Raw genomic sequence first — 14,111 nt, 5'->3', positions numbered from 1 at the left:
AAACGCCGGCTCAGTGGGGACGGGAGGTCAAAACGAAGAGAAAAAGCTTTGCTTTCAAAATTATCCGGTGTAGTGTGGACATACCCTGAGTCTCTTTCCCATCCTAACACTATGTTAAGTAAAATGTATTTGATTTTTAACTTTATCTAATCCTAATTTGGGGTCATCAACCTGCATCACTAACTCTGCTTCTTCCTCCCAAATGTTGTTTTATTTCAGTTAGCTCATTTGAGTTTAGATGTTGGTATGGTTACTACATCTAATCTCAATGATCCCAGAGTCAGAGCAATGTCACAGTTCCATTTTCTCATTGTTTTCCAGTGATCTTAACTGGAAATGCCTGTGTGGACAACTAGTGTTTCTCAAATATATAACCAAACAGGAACCAGAACACCAGGTTAGAAAGCAGAGGGATTTAAGGGAAGGTAGGTGTCATGACCAGTTGATCAGGACAGGCAGGAGCACGGTAATATACATGATGGGTCGAAAGTGTTGATGTGTATTTTAATGCAAGAACTATTAAGTATTGTTGGGTGCATCCAAGAGTTTCTTAAAACAATATATGGATAATCAAAATAGAGGAGGAGCCATTGGAAATGAGCTAGGTGTCCTATCAGTGGGGGAATATTTAGGAGATGTTAATCACCTCCTTAAGTTTTAAGATTGCTATGAATAAGGATAAGAATAGGTTTAAGGTGTCGAATTGCTTACTATAGCATCTGTTTACCTAAAAGCCAACTGAAGTGCATGCAGCCCTAACATATTATTGAAGTCAAATAATCTTTCTTTTCATTACTCATTTGATACATATGGATCCACTCCAATATGTCTACTGTCACAACAGGTCAACAGTGAATATGGTTCCTCACTCAGCCCTGAAACATCTGGACAGTGAAGATGCATACATCAGGATGCTCTTCATTGACTACAGCTCAGCATTCAACACTATCACCCCCTCAAAACTAATCAATAAGCTCCAAGACCTAGCCCTCGATACCTCTTTGTGCAACTGGATCCTCAATTTCCTCACTTACAGGCCACAAATTCAAGTTCAGTTTATTGTCATTGAATTGTACACATTTATACCACCAAATGAAACAACATTCCTCCGGACCAAGGTGCACATTACAGTACATATAACTCACGAGCACAACACAAAGTAATATTACCACAAATAAATTAACAACTAATAAGGTGCATTTACGACACAAGTTATAAAGTAGACAGTTTAACGCTACTGGTGCTTCATACGTGATGAAACCTGGGTGGTGGCGGGGAGTTCAGTAGCTTGTTTGTCTTTTGCACATTGTCAGTTTTGTTCATGTGTAGTTTCTCATTGATTTTGTTGTATTTCTTTGTTCTACTGTGAGAAGTATAGACAAGTCCATAGAGGGGAAATTGGTGATTTGCTGAACTGTGTCCACAACTCCCTGGAGTTTCTTGTGGTCACATGCAGAGTAGTTGCCATAACAAACGGTTGGCACCCAGATAGAATGCTTTCTGTGAAGCATCAACCAAAACTGGTAAAGGTTAATGGGAGCATGCCAAATTTTTTAGCCTCCTGAGGAAGTAATGGCATCGGTGAGCTTTCTTGGTTGTGGCATCAACACAGTTGAACAAGGTAGTGAGCCCTTTAATGAACTTTGAGCCATCTCAGTGCTACAGATGCTTTCAAATATGAAAGTGGTCCAAGAACTCAAAATTACATTGCAGTTTCAAAGAGGGGTCTGTTTCCCTCAGGTACAGTAGTCTGAAAACAATTAGTGCTCCACAAAATGCAAGAGTAACACTTTGATCTATGTTCCGCAGCGTGGTAGCCAGTATATGATGTATCGTCGCCTCTTCATGGATATTGAACGAGAGCAGGTGAAAGAACAACAACGCCAACAACAACATTTGAAGAGAATAGCAAAGTGAGTGATATATTTTATCTTGTACTTAGAATGACACAAAAGGAGGTCTGATAGCCCTTTGATCTGTGCTGGCTCCTAGCAAAACAAAATCCCTTTTCCATCACCCTATTTCCTTAAACTCCCTGTATTTATTTTTTCTTACGGTCACCATCAACTCCCCATGCGTAATTTTGACATCATCTTAGATTTGGGAGTAATGTAAATTTGCCAATTAATCTGCTCATGTTTGGGATATGGGAGGAAACCAGAGCACTTTGGGGAAAACCACAGTCACAAGGGAAACATTGGAACTCCATATGGACAGCCCTCAAGGTTAGGATCATACAGGGATGCTGGAACTGAGATAGCAGCACTAACTGCTGGAACACATGTAGCCATTGAGGCAAGGCTATAGCTCAACAGATTAATTGCTGTTTCTAGTCGGAAAACAGAATCGACTTGTTTTCCTGTTTTTATTCTGAGAACTTCACCACAGAAAAATTGGCTCTTAAAAAAAATTGTTAATGAGCATAAATATTTGAACTCTGATAAATGATATTTTATGGGAATTGATTTGTCAGAAGCAGCTTTGGACAAAACGTAAAGCATTGCATTATGTTAATAATTTATTAATACTTGAGTATATTACTGGAGAGTGAAAAAGCGACAAAGTGATTCTGGCAACACACATCAAAGTTGCTGGTGAACGCAGCAGACCGGCAGCATCTCTAGGAAGAGGTATAGTCGACGTTTCAGGCCGAGACCCTTCGTCAGGACTAACTGAAGGAAGAGTGAGTAAGGGATTTGAAAGTTGGAGGGGGAGGGGGAGATCCAAAATGATAGGAGAAGACAGGAGGGGGAGGGATAGAGCCAAGAGCTGGACAGGTGATAGGCAAAAGGGGATACGAGAGGATCATGGGACAGGAGGTCCGGGAAGAAAGACGGGGGGGGGGGGTACCCAGAGTATGGGCAAGAGGTATGTTCAGAGGGACAGAGGGAGAAAAAGGAGAGTGAGAGAAAGAATGTGTGCATAAAAATGAGTAACAGATGGGGTACGAGGGGGAGGTGGGGCCTTAGCGGAAGTTAGAGAAGTCGATGTTCATGCCATCAGGTTGGAGGCTACCCAGACGGAATATAAGGTGTTGTTCCTCCAACTTGAGTGTGGCTTCATCTTTACAGTAGAGGAGGCCGTGGATGGAAATGTCAGAATGGAAATGGGATGTGGAATTAAAATGTGTGGCCACTGGGAGATCCTGCTTTCTCTGGCGGACAGAGCGTAGATGTTCAGCAAAGCGGTCTCCCAGTCTGTGTCGGGTCTCGCCAATATATAAAAGGCCACATCGGGAGCACAGGACGCAGTATATCACCCCAGTCGACTCACAGGTGAAGTGTTGCCTCACCTGGAAGGACTGTTTGGGGCCCTGAATGGTGGTAAGGGAGGAAGTGTAAGGGCATGTGTAGCATTTGTTCCGCTTACACGAATAAGTGCCAGGACGGAGATCAGTGCGGAGGGATGGGGGGGACGAATGGACAAGGGAGTTGTGTAGGGAGCGATCCCTGCGGAATGCAGAGAGGGGGGGGGAGGGAAAGATGTGCTTAGTGGTGGGATCCCGTTGGAGGTGGCGGAAGTTACGGAGAATAATATGTTGGACCCGGAGGCTGGTGGGGTGGTAGGTGAGGACCAGGGGAACCCTATTCCTAGTGGGGTGGTGAGAGGATGGAGTGAGAGCAGATGTACGTGAAATGGGGGAGATGCGTTTAAGAACAGAGTTGATAGTGGAGGAAGGGAAGCCCCTTTCTTTAAAAAAGGAAGACATCTCCCTCGTCCTAGAATGAAAAGCCTCATCCTGAGAGCAGATGCGGTGGAGACGGAGGAATTGCGAGAAGGGGATGGCGTTTTTGCAAGAGACAGGGTGAGAAGAGGAATAGTCCAGATAGCTGTGAGAGTCAGTAGGCTTATAGTAGACATCAGTGGATAAGCTGTCTCCAGAGACAGAGACAGAAAGATCTAGAAAGGGGAGGGAAGTGTCGGAAATGGACCAGGTAAACTTGAGGGCAGGGTGAAAGTTGGAGGAAAGTTAATAAAGTCAATGAGCTCAGCATGCGTGCAGGAAGCAGCGCCAATGCAGTCGTCGATGTAGCGAAGGAAAAGTGGGGGACAGATACCAGAATAGGCACGGAACATAGATTGTTCCACAAACCCAACAAAAAGGCAGGCATAGCTAGGACCCATACGGGCGCCCATAGCTACACCTTTAGTTTGGAGGAAGTGGGAGGAGCCAAAGGAGAAATTATTAAGAGTAAGGACTAATTCCGCTAGACGGAGCAGAGTGGTGGTAGAGGGGAATTGATTAGGTCTGGAATCCAAAAAGAAGCGTAGAGCTTTAAGACCTTCCTGATGGGGGATGGAAGTGTATAAGGACTGGACATCCATGGTGAAAATAAAGCGGTGGGGGCCAGGGAACTTAAAATCATCGAAAAGTTTAAGAGCGTGAGAAGTGTCATGAACATAGGTCGGAAGGGATTGAACAAGGGGTGATAAAACAGTGTTGAGGTATGCAGAAATGAGTTCGGTGGGGCAGGAGCAAGCTGAGACAATAGGTCGGCCAGGACAGGCAGGTTTGTGGATCTTGGGTAGGAGGTAGAAACGGGAAGTACGAGGTGTGGGAACTATAAGGTTGGTAGCAGTGGATGGGAGATCCCCTGAGCGGATAAAGTTGGTGATGGTGTGGGAGACAATGGCCTGGTGCTCCTTAGTGGGGTCACGATCGAGGGGTAAATAAGAGGAGGTATCTGCGAGTTGTCGCTGTGCCTCGGCAAGGTAGAGGTCAGTACGCCAGACTACAACAGCACCCCCCTTATCGGCGGGTTTAATAATAAGGTTAGGATTAGTGCGGAGGGAGTGGAGAGCAGAGCGTTTAGAAGGAGTGAGGTTGGAATGGGGACAAGGTGCGGTGAAGTTGAGACGGTTGATGTCCCGTCGGCAATTAGCGATAAAGAGATCCAGAGCAGGCAGAAGACCAGAGCGGGGTGTCCATGAAGAGGAGGAGGGTTGAAGACGGGATTCTGTTTGGCTTTGTTTACTCATGCTCATATATACTCCCCACAGCTTTTAGATGTCCTTACCTCTGAATCTGTTACTTTTTAAAATCCAGAATTAAGGAAGAAAAAGAGAAACTAAGAAAGGCACAAGAGAAAAGGATGATTGAGCACACTCATCAAAGAGAATTTGTGACTGAAAGTGTAAGGACTGCGCATTTAAAGGAAGAGGAAACACAGAAGAGAGCAGATAAAGACAAAAGCCAACGAAATAGAGAGAGTACAAGGTACACAATCTGATTTTAAGAACATTGTGTCTAGTTAATCAGTTCAATAACAGTCACCAATTAAATTGTCCTCTAAACAGTACTGCTGTTTATTCTTCAAAAGTACAATGGATGTGATCTACTTTACATGATAAAAATAATGAAAGGAGCAACATCACTTGGCCTTCCTCAACCTGTCAGCTGAGAGAGATTGTGGTGAACCTTTCTTAAACTTGATTGCTCTTAAAAATTCATCTCCATTTGTCTTCTGATTTGAAAGCTGTGATTACTAACCAAAAGATCCACCACAAATTAAATCCCAGTGCCACCTGAACTCGGGCTAGGCTGTGACATCTCTCCAACCTTTCTCTGCAATATTGTAGAACAGCAACAAGAGTTAGCCAAGCAAGGAAGCTATCCCTTTTTCTTGTAAAATTATGCTTGTTGATATGGAAGAAAGGCAAGAAGCTCATTAAAATTAACCTAATATTAGGCCCTGTTAGTAAATACAGATACAAACAATGTTGAAGATGTAATGTAAGTGTAAAAAAATGTGTGTTGAAACACAGCTTTGTGATCCTAAGGTGCAAAGCATGTAATTGAACTTGAAATTCATTGGAGTCCCTACTAAGCACAACAAATTCTTACCATTTAACATGTATCAATTTCTGAAGTTTTGATATATCTGCGATGTTGATGATGTGAACCTGATAGACCTGAGGAATCAATAAGAAGCATTATGTTTACTATTCTACCAATAAGTATTTGGAATTTATCTTTGTCTCAGGGTAATGTTTAGTTTACGTATATAGCAAGGTAACAGATCCTCTGGCCCAACAAACCCGCACTGCCCAATTACACCCATGTAACATTTAACCTACTAACGCTTACGTCTTTGCAATGTGGGAGGAGGAAACTGGAGCACCCGGAGGAAACCCATGCAGTCATAAAAACTCCTGCAGAGAGTGGTAAGAATTGAATCTGGGTCGCTGATGCTGTAATAGCGTTACGCAAGCCGCTACACTATTGTACTGCCCAATGTGAATGAATTCATGTTAACTGCTGGGGAATAAAGCTCACATTTTAATCACATTCATGATTTACTGAGCAGCTCGAATACTTTCAAGTTTGTCACAAACCTACCTAGTTATTTTAGAATTGTGAAATGCTATGCTTGCAAAGCATGCTATGGGATGCAGGATGTTGGAAAGAGTCTTCAATTAATATGTTAGTGGTTTGAAAATCTAAAAGTGGGTGAAATTAATATGGTAAGTTCTTAAGTAATCTCAGTGGAAAAATAACATTCAAAACTGGTCTGTCACATAGAAGAAATAAAATAATCTTCATTAGTGACTCTTCACCCAATATAAATTTCATAATAAAATCTGGTGGATTTGTGTTTACTTTAGTTTGCAGCTTCAGATCTTCTTTCAACCCCATGCTGATATGATAAACTGTTTTAAAATTAGGTTGCTGAGAAGCAATGCTCATCTGTTTAAGACTGTTCATTGGCCTTGAATAAATCAAATCATGATGGCAGAATAGAAAATGTAGTTTTGAGGCAAAAATTGGTAGGATTAAATTTAAGCAAATTTAATTTGTCAATTATATCCATATAATGATTCATAATGGCTGTGTGATTTGCTGCTAAATGGGTTTTATGCCACTTTTTTTTTTTGCAGATATATAGAAGCTTTAAGAGCACAGATGATGGAAAAAATTAAATTGTGGAATACCGATTTGCCTCCACTCTGCTGCTGTGGATCTGATTTCTGGGATTCGCATCCAGACAAGTGCGCAAATAATTGTGTCTTCTACAAAAACCCAAAAGGTATGCCTTTAAAACTGGATGACAATGCTTACAGAATTAGTTTTCTAAATACTTGCATTTTGTAAATTGTCAAAAGAAATTTTCATCATTAAAAGCCTCAATTTATTTGATCAAAGAGTTGCAAGACAAATTGATCAATTCTGTGCAATATATACTTACAGGAATTTCTATATGCAATATATAATTTATGTTAGTTAAAGGTATCAGAAAGTTTCGACATTCTTATTTTTTTAAACATTAAATGATCAGATTGGAACTACTTTTTCATTATTTACGTGATATTCGGATTCCCTCTATGAATCACCCCATATCCCTAATTCTAAATTATATTAATTAAACTCATAGAATCATGGAGACATAAAGCAAAGAAACAGGCCTTTTAGTCCACTTTGTCAATGCCAAATGTGACGCCTGTTGATGCTAATCACATTTTCTGTTGTTAGGCCCTCATCTTTCTACTCCTTTCTTATCCAAGTACCTGTCCAAACTCAGTTCTAATTTTTAAAAATTTGTTCTATTTATCACTTGTTCATTGAAACATACAGTGAAATGTGTTGTTTGCATCAAATCAGCGAGGATTGTGCAAGGTGCTAACATAGTATGCCCACAACTAACCCTAACCCTAACCGTACATTTTTAGAATGTGGGAGAAGACCAGAACACACGGGGGAAAAAAAACCCACAAGGTCATGGCGAGATTGTGTAATTTTTTTTTTACAGATAGTGGCGGGTATTAAACCCTGATCGGTGATTGCTGATGCTATAAAGGGATGCACTAACCATTATGATACGATGCTGCCAATGCTACTGTGCTGCCCCCATGTTTTAAACATTGAAATAGTATTTACCTTTACTACCGCTTATGACAGCTTGTTTCAAATATTCACTACCCTCTATGTGACTAACTTGTCACCCAGGTCTAAACACAAGAGAATTTACAGATGTTGGAAATCCAGAGTAACACACACAAAAGTGTCTTGATGAAGGGTCTCATCGGGGCATTTTTGAGTCTACTTTAAATTTCTCCCCTCTCACTTTAAAGCTAAACAATGTTGATAAAAATCTGGAACATAATTTGCATAGAGTGGCCATTAGCCATAAACAATGAGGTTGAATTTAAATATACATTAACTAGGACCTATTAAATTCATAACATTTATAATGTGAAATCACTAGCACAAAGCTAAACATTAATGACCATGGTAAAATAATTGGATATTTAAAATTAAATGGACTTCAGAAGGAGTTGTTGGGGATGTAAGCGTAGCTTAAAGTGTACACAGCACTCTTGACAGTTACTGAGTTTTAATAAAATGTATTCTGTAATTAAGATTATAATTTTGCTAAAACAATTTGTTTTGTTAGTTTTTAACATGCATTAATAAGCCTTAATTAAAACAATCTCTTTTACAAGCAGGTAGCAAGGTACATCTGCTGTGGTAAATTGCTGGTAATTCTGGTACTGTGTTGAATGTTCTATGGTGTCCTTTAAGGCTGTATGATTGGCTTTAATTGGATCTAATTGTTTTGATTTTAGCATCCAGTTTTCTGCAATTATACTGCACTTAGCTTGAATTCAGAAACTTATTAATGATGTACTTTTTTTGACATTACATCAGATAATAAGCATTGTTTGTTCTTTTGGAAACTTCAAAATTCATCCAGTTCCTCAGATATTTGTACCATACATTTCCTAGCAGTCAAAGCTTTTAGGTTCTGTATAATGCCTCTTGCTGAAAGGCTCACTTTCCTACAGGTTTTATGTGATGTTTTAAAATGATAATAAGTAAATACATAAAACTTAAATAAAATTAGAGATTATTGATTTGTGGGGTATTCTAAGTTTGCCTTTTGCACAGTTTGGGTTCAGTTTCAGCTGGTATAATCAAGATAAGTTCCAAGATGTGCTTCATTTTATTTTAAATTTTGTCTCCCTATTTCTCCTTGATTGTGCAGGATACGCCAAAGCACTGCAATCTGTGTTATCTTCATATGATGCTCGGGATGAACATTACAGAAATCGTTCCTCAATGAAGAAACTTGCATTAATGAATTTATGTCTAGCCAAGAAGTAATTCACTTTGGGATACAGTTGGCTAATAAGTTTTCACTGTAAGACTCAATGTGTAAAGTGTGATTAGATAATGTGTGGTATTTTTATTAACAGTTGTGGTGTTTGATAAGTTATTTAATGTGTTTTTGTATGAAAAACTGATTTTAAAGATATTTAACCACTTTTCTGAACTTTTCCAATTGAGCATTAAGTTTAATAAAATTGAAAAAATATTTCCATAGGAGATAATTTTAAAGAAAAATTGTCTAAACCAGTAATAATAAAGGACTGCTACAAACAATAGTGTTTCATTACTTGATGTTTTACAATTATATACTTCAGTCCTCCACCTCCAACCCACACTGTACCATTTTAAATCTTTTTATTAATTATTATTGAAAATCAACAAAAAATATACATTGATATAATCAAGTCAACATACCAATATGTACAATAAGAGTTAAACTATCAACCAAGTTAAACAATATATCAATAATAAGGAGAAAAAACAAAATGTTAATGCCAACCCACACTGTAATTGGAGTTCCTTATGGTGAGATGTTTTGGAGAGAATAATTAACCGTGATCGGAATCGCTGGATAAATTTCATGTATGCACGGGCTGTCTTGTCGTAGATGATGACTCAAATAAGAGAGGGAGAATGTATGCATTTAAGATTTACTGCAGGTGACCACTTTCTGCAATTTGTACTTTTACCATTTTCAAGAATGAGCTTAGGTTGTATAACACTATAAAGCAGGAGAATGTGGTTGAGAGGGGAAAATAAATCGGAGGAAAGCAGTGGAGCAGACTCAGTGGGCTGAATGGCCTAATTCTTCCCCTATGCCTTGTTGCCTAACTTGTGAAAACAATACTGTGTTATCAGCAAGTGTTACTATTAATAAACCATTCACATTAATGATAGATGCCCTGACTTGCTGAGTTCATCCAGCATTTTGTGTATTGCTCAAGATTTCCAGCACCTGTAGAATCATTTGTGTATTACACTTTAAATGTTTGGAAGGTACACGAATGTCTTCACAGAATTAGTTCTTGATATCAATAATATGTTCGCCATTTGGGTGCTGATCAAATGCATTCTATCTCTGCTTACTCGATTCCTTTCCTACTCATTGCCCAGCTACTCAACTTTCCCATGTGTGCCCCACTGAAGCAACAATAGAATCCAATGGTTCTTTGAACATTTTGCGCCATAAAACATTATTTAAATTTCTTCAGTTTGTTACTACCCTTGCAGCATTAAGATCCAAATCAATGTTGCTGTGTTGCAACATCCTTTGTTGTTCTTCTGAACCTTTCCACAGCACTCAACAACATTGTATAAATTTCTACCAGATTTTCTCCACAGCTATCCATCAAATAAGACGGGCATTCATAAGCTGTCCAACATCTCTTCCATTTCCAGACTGTTACATTTAAGTTTCCAGTGTTCACCTTCTGACACTTAGTGGTTCTGAAAGAGGTAGCTAAAGAGATTATGGAGGCATTAGTGATGATCTTTCAAGAATCACTATATTTTGGAATGGTTCTGGAGGACTCGAAAATGGCAAATGTCTCTCGATTCTTTGAGAAGGGAGGGAGGGAGGCAAAAGAAATCAAATTATTGGTCAGTTAACCTGACTTCAGTAGTTGGGACAGTGTCCATAATTAAGGATGTGGTTTCAGGGTTTCTTGGAGGCACATGATAAAGTAGGTCAAAATCAGCCTGGTTTCTTTGCCTGACAAATCTGTTGGAATTCTTTGAGGAACTAACAGCCAAGATGGACATAGTAGAATCAGTGGATGTTGTTTACTTGGATATCCAGAAGGCCATTGACAAGGTGCTGCACATGAGGCTGCTAAGCCAGACATCCCACCTCTCCCGGAACTTCCGGGAGTCTCCCGCATATTAATAGTGGCTCCCTGATGCCCGCAAATTATATACAATATCACGGAAATCAATTTTTTTTTGAGAGCGAGCGAGTGACCACCAGAGAGAGAGAGTGCGCCATGGCAGAGTGTTCCAAAAAAAATATAAAACGTATGTCTCCCCAGACTACACCAAAGTGTACCCCCGCCTAATAGGGGTCAAAATAATGACAGTGTTGCTCGCTGCACTGTTCGCAACAGTGACTTTTCTATTGCCCATGGTGGGTTAAGACTGTAAAAGACATGTTGAGGTGAGCTTAACAGGTGTAATTTGTTCATTAGCATAGCTAATGTTATTTAAACTAGCTGATAAGGAGCTACTCTATTGCAGACATCCCACCTCTCCCGGAAGTCTCCCGCAAGTTGATGGTGCTACCTCCCTGAAATGAGTTTTTGCAGGGTGGGATGTCTGGCTAAGCAAGACAGGAGCCCATGGCATTAAAGGAAAGATACTAGCATGGGTAGAGGATTGGATGACTGGCGGCAGACAAAACAGAGGAATAAAGGGGGCCATTTCTGGTTGGCTGCCACTGACTAGTTCTGCATGGGTCAGTGTTGGTACCACTTCTTTCCATGTTATATGTCAATGATTTGGATGACAGAATTGATGGCTTTGTGGACAATACAAGGATAGGTGGAGGGACAGGTAGCGTTAAGGAAGCAGAGAGGCTACAGAAGGATTTAGACAGATAACGAGAATGAACAAAGAAGTGGTAGATAATATATAGTGTAGGGAAGGGTATGGTCATGCATTTTGGTAGAAGGAATAAAGGCATAGACTATCTTCTAAATGGGGAGAAAATGTAAAAACAGGTGCAAAGGGACTTGGGAGTCCTTGTGCAGGATTCCCTAAAGGTTAACCTGCTGGCTGAGTCAGTGGTAAGGAAGGTAAATGCAACGTTAGCATTCATTTGGAGAGGACTAGAACATAACAGCAAGGATGTAACGCTGAGGCTTTATAAGGCATTAGAAAGACCACACCTGGAGTATTGGGAGCAGTTTTGGGCCCCTTATCTAAGAAAAGATGTGCTGACATTGGAGAGGGTACAGAGGAAGTTTACTACAATAATTCTGGGTATGAAAAGGTTAACATATAAGGAGCGTTTGATGGCTGCGGGCCTGTACTCACTGGACTTTAGAGGAATGAAAGGGTATTTCATTGAAACCTATCAAATATTGAAAGGCCTAAACAGAGTGGATGTGGAGAGGATGCTTCCTGTCGAGGGCTGTCCTTTTGTATAAAGGGATGATGCTCTCGGACCAGAGGGCACAGCCTCAGACTACAAAGATGTCCCTTTAGAAAAGAAATTAGATGGAATTTGTTTAGCCAGAGGGTGGTGAATCAGTGGAATTCATTGCCATGGATAGCTGTGGAGGCCAAGTCATTAGATTAATTTAAGGTAGAGTTTAGTAGGTTCTTGATTAGTAAGGGCATCCAAGGTTATGGGGAAAAGGCAGGAGAATGGGGTTGAGAGGGATAATAAGTCAGCTATGATGGAATAGCAAAGCAGACTCAACAGGTCAAATGGCCTAATTGTATTTTCTTGTCTTATGGATATCATCTGTACGTTGAGAGTCAGCCTTCATAGGTATTCCAATGCCTCTCAAGTGTATCTGATCATTTATCCCTCCCACATAGTATAATACCTCTTTGTTTTTCATTCTCTTGGTTGAAACTTAGTTTTCCACAACTCAGCTAAATCACTTTAGCCTCTGCAGTACATTCAGAATCGATAGTAAGACTTTTTCCCCAATGGCTGAAGTGTCTAAAATTGTTGGACATAGGTTTAAGGTAAGGGGAGGAGGGTTCAAGAAGATTGGAGGAAAACAATTTTCATTAGATGGTTCGATTGCACTGCCTGAGGGGGTGCCAAAGGCTTGGACTCTTACAACAGGCAATTTAATTGCCTGTGCACAAAATGCTATGGGCCATGTGTGGAAAATAGAATTACTATGGCTGTGTACTTGATGGTCAACATTGACATAGTGAAAGGGCCAACTCTACAACTCTAGCCTCTCCAGCCATTCAGGCTCAACCAGACCATTTACTCTACTGTTTAACCCTGTGTTGAGATTTAACTCCTACCTCCAATGCTGCTTGGACCTAACCTTTGCAACATTGTGAAACCCTACAGATCCCCTACAACGCAAATTGATGGCTTTATCAGCACAGTCTCTGATGCAGGGCTTTGACTCAATGTCAATAATTCTTTTCCCCTCTGCAGTTGCCTCTTGATCCTCTGACTTCCTCCAGCAGGTCATTTGTTGCTCCAGATTCCAGCATCTGCAGTCTCTTGTGTCTCTTATGTTGAATTGGCAAAAATATTGTGGGTTGTATGGTTTGACCAGTGCTGTCTTCTGTGTTTAATTCAATATTCTCCTTGCTACCTATAATTGCTACAATTATTTTTCTTCAGCTAGTTTTTCATCTGAAATACACATTCAATAGTAACTGACAGAGGAAGTAAAATGAACACTTGAAGAATACTTGTGGATAGGGAGGTATGGGGTTACAACAAACAAGATGCTGGAGGTATTCAGCAGACCAGGCAGCATCTATAGAGGGGATGGTCAACATTTTGGGTTGAATGGATAATTCTTTCAAAGAGCTAACAGATCAATCAAGCTTGCACTCAGTGTCAGCAAGAACAAGGAATTCATTGTGGACTTCAGGAAGGGGAAGTCAGGAGAACACACCAGTCCTTACTGAGAAGTCAACAGCGGAAAGGGTGAGCATCATCAAGTTCCTAGGCATTAATATCATCCAGTAGCACTTACATCCACTGTGCTTTGAGAGGTTGGTCATAAATCATATAAACTCCTGACTGAGGAGTGACCTGGATCTGCTCCAATTTGCCTACAATCACAACAGGTCAACAGCAGATGCCATTTCATTGGCCCTACACTCAGCTATGGAAAACCTGGACAGTGAAGATGCATACATCATGATGCTTTTAATTGACTACAGCTCAGTATTCAACACTATGTCCCCTTGAAACTAATCACTAAGCTACAAGACCTGGGCCTCAATGCCTCCCTGTGCAACTACATCCTCATTTTCCTCACTTGCAGACCCCAGTCAGTTTAAATTGGCAACAGCA

The 14,111-nt window shown here is 40.3% G+C and overlaps 1 protein-coding gene across 2 annotated transcripts in view; it reads left to right on the top strand.

The window, feature by feature from the left end:
• ccdc15 (coiled-coil domain containing 15) overlaps positions 1-9,385 on the top strand; it is a 54,875-nt gene extending 45,490 nt beyond the window's left edge. For both annotated transcript variants that reach the window (XM_072238386.1, XM_072238387.1), the window contains exons 7-10: positions 1,810-1,913; positions 5,048-5,218; positions 6,880-7,028; positions 8,985-9,385. In XM_072238386.1, coding sequence (XP_072094487.1) covers positions 1,810-1,913; positions 5,048-5,218; positions 6,880-7,028; positions 8,985-9,103 — 543 coding nt within the window. In that variant the 3' untranslated portion in view covers positions 9,104-9,385. The remainder of the gene's footprint in view (positions 1-1,809; positions 1,914-5,047; positions 5,219-6,879; positions 7,029-8,984) is intronic.
• Positions 9,386-14,111: the final 4,726 nt, after the last annotated feature.

This window comes from Mobula birostris, chromosome 20, assembly GCF_030028105.1.
Source record: "Mobula birostris isolate sMobBir1 chromosome 20, sMobBir1.hap1, whole genome shotgun sequence".
Classification (NCBI taxonomy): Eukaryota; Metazoa; Chordata; class Chondrichthyes; order Myliobatiformes; family Myliobatidae; genus Mobula; species Mobula birostris.
This window is presented reverse-complemented; position numbering and strand designations above follow the sequence as displayed.